Source organism: Lolium rigidum, chromosome 6, assembly GCF_022539505.1.
Source record: "Lolium rigidum isolate FL_2022 chromosome 6, APGP_CSIRO_Lrig_0.1, whole genome shotgun sequence".
NCBI classification, from domain to species: Eukaryota; Viridiplantae; Streptophyta; class Magnoliopsida; order Poales; family Poaceae; genus Lolium; species Lolium rigidum.
The window spans coordinates 274,563,230-274,568,327 of record NC_061513.1 but is presented as its reverse complement, the minus strand read 5'-3'; the positions used below and the strand labels follow the sequence as shown (position 1 = coordinate 274,568,327).

Genomic DNA, 5,098 nt, shown 5'->3' with positions numbered 1-5,098 from the left:
TAAGTCACCCTGATGCACCACTAACATGGTCTAAAATTTTCAGACAATAGTCTACCATATAATGGTTTGCTTCATAACTCTTTTACTAGATTATATGACATAATAAAAGGCAATGTACAAATGCCTACTGCAATAGTAAAACTTGTGGAAATATTATTTGGAAAAGATGTCTTGCATTCAAAGTTTCAAAATACATAATCAAACAGCGGGCTCAATATCCCGCAAGCTAAGAAGTAGAGTGTTTCTAGTGGAACATAATAGAAGGTTTTAGCAAATTCGATCTGTGTCAAGGCCATGAAATACCAAACGCCTCAATTATTGATGATTTTATTTATTTGTTTCTTTACAATTTTTTTCAAAACAAATGGTACAAAATATGTTGCACCTTTTTTTAAGGCTCAGTGATAGTTCGTACGTTAGAAAAGCTATATCCATCCAATTTAGCTCAACGCGATGGTTATTAGGTTGTGGCATAACCCTGTTGCGCATCGCGCACTCCCGTGCTTTAGTTGGGTTGGCATGATGCTTTTTTGGGCAGGCATGTCCTCTTTCATTTCTTCTTCTTCGCAATGACATGACTTGGCATTCCACACTCATTCCTCTTTCCCTGCTTCTTATCTTTTCGACGGGTATTTCTTCTTGCCCCATTCTCCCTAGTGCTGATCAAAATTGTGGCGGTTGTTTTCTTCTCCTCTTCCGTCGATGGCAGCTGCAGGTATGTGTATTTCGCCCCAACTATGGAATCGTTTTGATGATATTCGATCTCAAACCCTAATTCTGTTAGTTTCGTCTTCGTGTTGGCCGCCAATACCGCACACCGCATGACTAGGGTCTATGAATTATACCTTTGCAGCTTATAGCATGATTCTGAATCATGTAGTATTGTAGTTGCCTCCATGGCTATTAAGGTTACATCTCGTGTACCATGTGAAAAGGAATACACCTCTTAAATTTTCATTTTCTCCATACCTTGATGTAAGTTTGGTTCTGGTAACAATATCATGTCTGGAACATGTACTTTTATTTCTTAATAGTGGTTCCTTCTCTTTTTTTGTGGCAGAGCAAACTAATAAAGGCATATGTTGTGTATGCCAAAAATTCTCGCGTTGGGGAATATCGAGGATTAATTCTGAAGTCAGCCTTTCAAATATTGATCTTGTATAATTCATTTACTTATTATATCAACTTTTTTCTCGCAACTTTTGATAGTAGTTAGCAGTAGTTATTTGTAACAATGCACTTGTATTTTCTTTTTCTTGCAAGCAGATGCATTCCCTATAGTGAAGTCCAACAATTGGCTTGTTGCTTGTGTGAAAATTTGTTCACTTCAGTTCAGCTAACTTCTTCGACTCTCCTGACCTAACAATCAAAAATTCCAAAGAAACAAAATTCTCAATAACCTTGATCATGTTCATCCATGACTTGGTACATGCTAGTCTAACTGCATTAATATATTGGCCAGGTTCGAAATTTGCACATATCAAGGAGCTAAACGCACAATGCAAGGACTTATTCAGCTCCTCCCCTGCCTCCAAGGCTCAAAACCACCGAAGGTGGAGCGGACCGATGGCATGAGCGGCGAAGGGGACGGAACCCCTAGATGGATTTATTTTGGCCGCCTTCCAATGGCCTCTTTTTCCTGGACTCTAATTAAGATCAATTGGAGAACGGGCCGTCGGTCCGTTGGTTAGCTCTGCGGGAGCGCAGGCTGCCGGGCAGTGTTCGAGACCTGGTACTCCCGCTGTGCACTCATGGAGTTTCTTCTATAAAAAAAAGCCAACAGGTGCTAGTGTCTAGGTTGGTCTCATTTTAAAAAAAAAAATAAGATCAATTGAACCAGCACAACTTTGAACTCGCAAGTATGGTAGTAGTAATTAACTCTCACGAGAATTAAGTGCATATAGCAATCAATCATTTTGTGACACGTACTAGTACTATGTTTTCTCCGTGCGTGTGTGCTGGTTTTCCGTGCAGACCAAGCGATTGAGAGTGTATATATCTGTTTAAGGTGACATGTCACCTTTACATACCTTCACCAAACAAAAGAACCTTAAGAGCATCCATGCGCTGCAAAACGTTTACACATAATAGTTGCATATGCCACAAGTTTATCCAAACTTATGCGTGTAACATAACATTCCTCCCACTCTGCTTTGATCAACATTTTCTTTGTAGAAGACTGCGTTGCTAATCGTAAAGTGCAAGAAAATAACTCGGAAAGTAGAACAGCTGGCTGCTGGCTTCTTGTCACTATCCTATCGCTCCACCGGCTCGGAGATCCGCCACAGCAACCGTCCATGTCCATCTATTGATATTGATCCATCACATCAGCACATCACCAATCGAACAGCTAGCTAAATTTAGTTTCACTACACAATTGAATTTGAGTTCGACGAATTATTGCCTAGAATATAGGTTTATTCGAACTAGTCTGTTGTCTTAATAAATGATTTCGTCTTTACGCACGATGAGAACTATAATAGAGACTCTGGAATGAATTACCGTGAGATTTAGGGACTATATGGAGATGCGAGACGTGGAAAAACAATATTTTAGCAGTGATGCATGTGCAAAATAGAAAATTACTTAGTGGAACTGAGATAACACATCACTCCATTTTATATTAGTTATCGCTCATTTAGTACAAAGCTATAGTAAATCAGTGATACCTAATATCAAACGGATGAACTAGGTAGAATGAGATATTTGTAGCAATTTCAGCGTGTGAGTTACATGCATGTTGTTTCGAGTAATTTATAATAGGTTATATTTCTCTCATTTCTGAAATTATATATAGTAGTCCTTCAGTTTCATATTAGAGCTACTTTGATTCATAGGATTTGTATAGAAATTGTGTAGGATTTTAATCATATGAAAAAAAATTGTACATAGGTTGTTTGATTTATAGAACATAACCTATAGAAAGTAAGAGCGTAGTTCTCAAGGAATCTTGTACTACCTTTGTCTATAAATAGACCTCTGAGATTTATCTAAATTTAGATGTATCTACACGCTATTTAGTCTCTATATACATCCAGATTTAGACAAACCTCAGATATCTATTTATAAACAGAGGGAGTAGTATAAATCCTATAGAAAAAAATGTTAGGTCATATACATAATGAAAAATTTCTTTACTAGAATGAAACACAATTTATGTTTTCATACGATTCAAATAGGCATAACATCTTAATTCTATGCTTTTTCTATTCCTATATTTTTTATATCCTATAAATCAAAGGAGCTCTTAGTATTGATGGTTTAGTTGTATCTATTCACACTTCCAGCAGATACAACCAAATCAGCGATAAAGATCAGAGAAAGTAGTATATACAACTGCAACCAATTGTTTTTATAAAACAATATAGAAAATGCTAAATGGCAACTGCAACCAATTGTCCCTTTTGTAAAAAAATATAGAAAATGCTAAATATGTCAGGATGCGAAAAAGGCAATTCTGATTTCTTGTTTGGTCAGACAGGGTAGAAAAAGATTGGGAGGCAATCAGCGTGCATGCGATCTGCACAGGGGTTCGTTGCGGCGTCACCTTTCCCGCCGTCGCGTCGCGCGCACCCACCCGCCCCGCCTCCCTTCACTCCCAAGCCATCCCCGACGACCCAACCAACGTGCACCTTCCACGCGATCGCCGCTCACTTCCATGGATGTACTCCTACTACATATATACTCTCCTCCTCCAGATCCGGCAAACTCAGCAGCAGCAGCAGCACACGGAGCTTCAGCCACAGATCGCATTGCCAACTACTCGTCGAGAAACTGCATCATGGCGCTGCAGCTTCGGCCATGGCGCCGCCTGCTCGTGCTCGCCGCCCTCCTGGCTGCCGCCGCGGCGCAGACGTCTCCCACAGCGGCGCCGGTGCCGCCTGTTCCCGTACCAGTGCCGACAGCGCCGGCCCAAGCTCCTCCCGTGCCGGTGACGCCCGCTCCCACCACCACCCCCGTCGCGCCGGTCAAGCCGCCTCCGGCAGTCGCGCCGGTTAAACCGCCTCCGGTCGTCGCACCCGTGTCCGCGCCGCCGCCTGTTGTCACGCCCCCGCCTATCACTCCCCCGCCTGTCACTCCTCCGCCGGTGACGCCACCGCCTGTCGTACCCCCGCCTGTCTCCGCGCCTCCTCCCGTGACGCCTCCACCGGCGACACTGCCGCCCGCGGTTTCCCCGGCCCAAGCGCCCGCGGTGCTGCCCCCAGTTGCCGCGACTCCGCCCGCAGCCTTGGCACCCGCCGTGCTGCCTCCCGCCGAGGCCCCGTCCAAGAGCAAGAACAAGCACAAGAGGAAGAAGAGCGGCAAGAAGAAGGCGCCCGCCCCTGCTCCCGAGCCACTCAGCCCGCCGGCGCCCGTCGCGCCAGAGCCCACCGTGGAGGACGTGTCCGGCCCGGCACCCTCCGCAAACGATCTGGTATGTAACGCGTCTCAATCAACTGTTCCTTCTTTCTTACCGACAAAACGAATGAATCATTAATGGAAGATCAACTCATGTCAAATGTTTTTGAATCTGTTCTTGGTGCAGAGCGGGAGCAGCCGGCAGTTCGTGCAATGGGGTTTTGTGGTTCAGACTGCCATGGTTGCGCTTTTGCTGTCAGTAGCGTGGTGAAAGTGAAGCATATATAGAGATCCATTCATTCATCCGTCCGTCCAATTTACTCTGTATCGCACCCCATGATTCGATCTTTCCTCTGGCTGCTTGTAGGGAATCGTGATTCGTTTGCGGCTTGTAATAAACAGTGTTTTTGCGTGTTTTGCATGTGTTTTTTTTTTTCTGAATTGAATACCGGCAGTGTCTTTTTAGTTAGAACGAATGGAAGTGAAATGAAATGGTGCGTCGTCCGCCCGTATCTTCGCATATGCAGCCTTGAATTGTTCAGGAAAAATGAATAGGTCGAGGAGCCAAATCAGCAAGGATCACGCTCTTTCCAAATCAACAATACTGATCAAAATCACGTATCTAAATAATATTATGGAAAAACTAATTAAATATTTAGCGAGAATAAATTTTGAAGAAGTAATCTTTTTAAATCATAAATAGTCTAATGATTGTACCACTAGGTGGAAGAGAGGGTACAAAGTTAAAGAAGGATTTCCT

The 5,098-nt window shown here is 43.3% G+C and overlaps 1 protein-coding gene across 1 annotated transcript; it reads left to right on the top strand.

The window, feature by feature from the left end:
* The first annotated feature begins 3,781 nt into the window (after positions 1-3,781).
* LOC124660272 (vegetative cell wall protein gp1-like) lies at positions 3,782-4,770 on the top strand. Its single transcript, XM_047198089.1, has 2 exons — positions 3,782-4,414; positions 4,526-4,770. The coding sequence occupies exons 1-2, from the start codon at positions 3,782-3,784 to the stop codon at positions 4,607-4,609; spliced, it is 717 nt and encodes a 238-aa protein (XP_047054045.1). The 3' UTR covers positions 4,610-4,770.
* Positions 4,771-5,098: the final 328 nt, after the last annotated feature.

What these genes read in the sequence shown, in the direction of transcription:
- LOC124660272 (XM_047198089.1), top strand. Translation starts at nt 3,782, where the DNA reads ATGGCGCTGCAGCTTCGGCCATGGCGCCGCCTGCTCGTGCTCGCCGCC. An exon ending in CACCCTCCGCAAACGATCTG is followed by an intron (nt 4,415 to 4,525) that starts GTATGTAACGCG and finishes TTCTTGGTGCAG; the next exon opens with AGCGGGAGCAGCCGGCAGTT.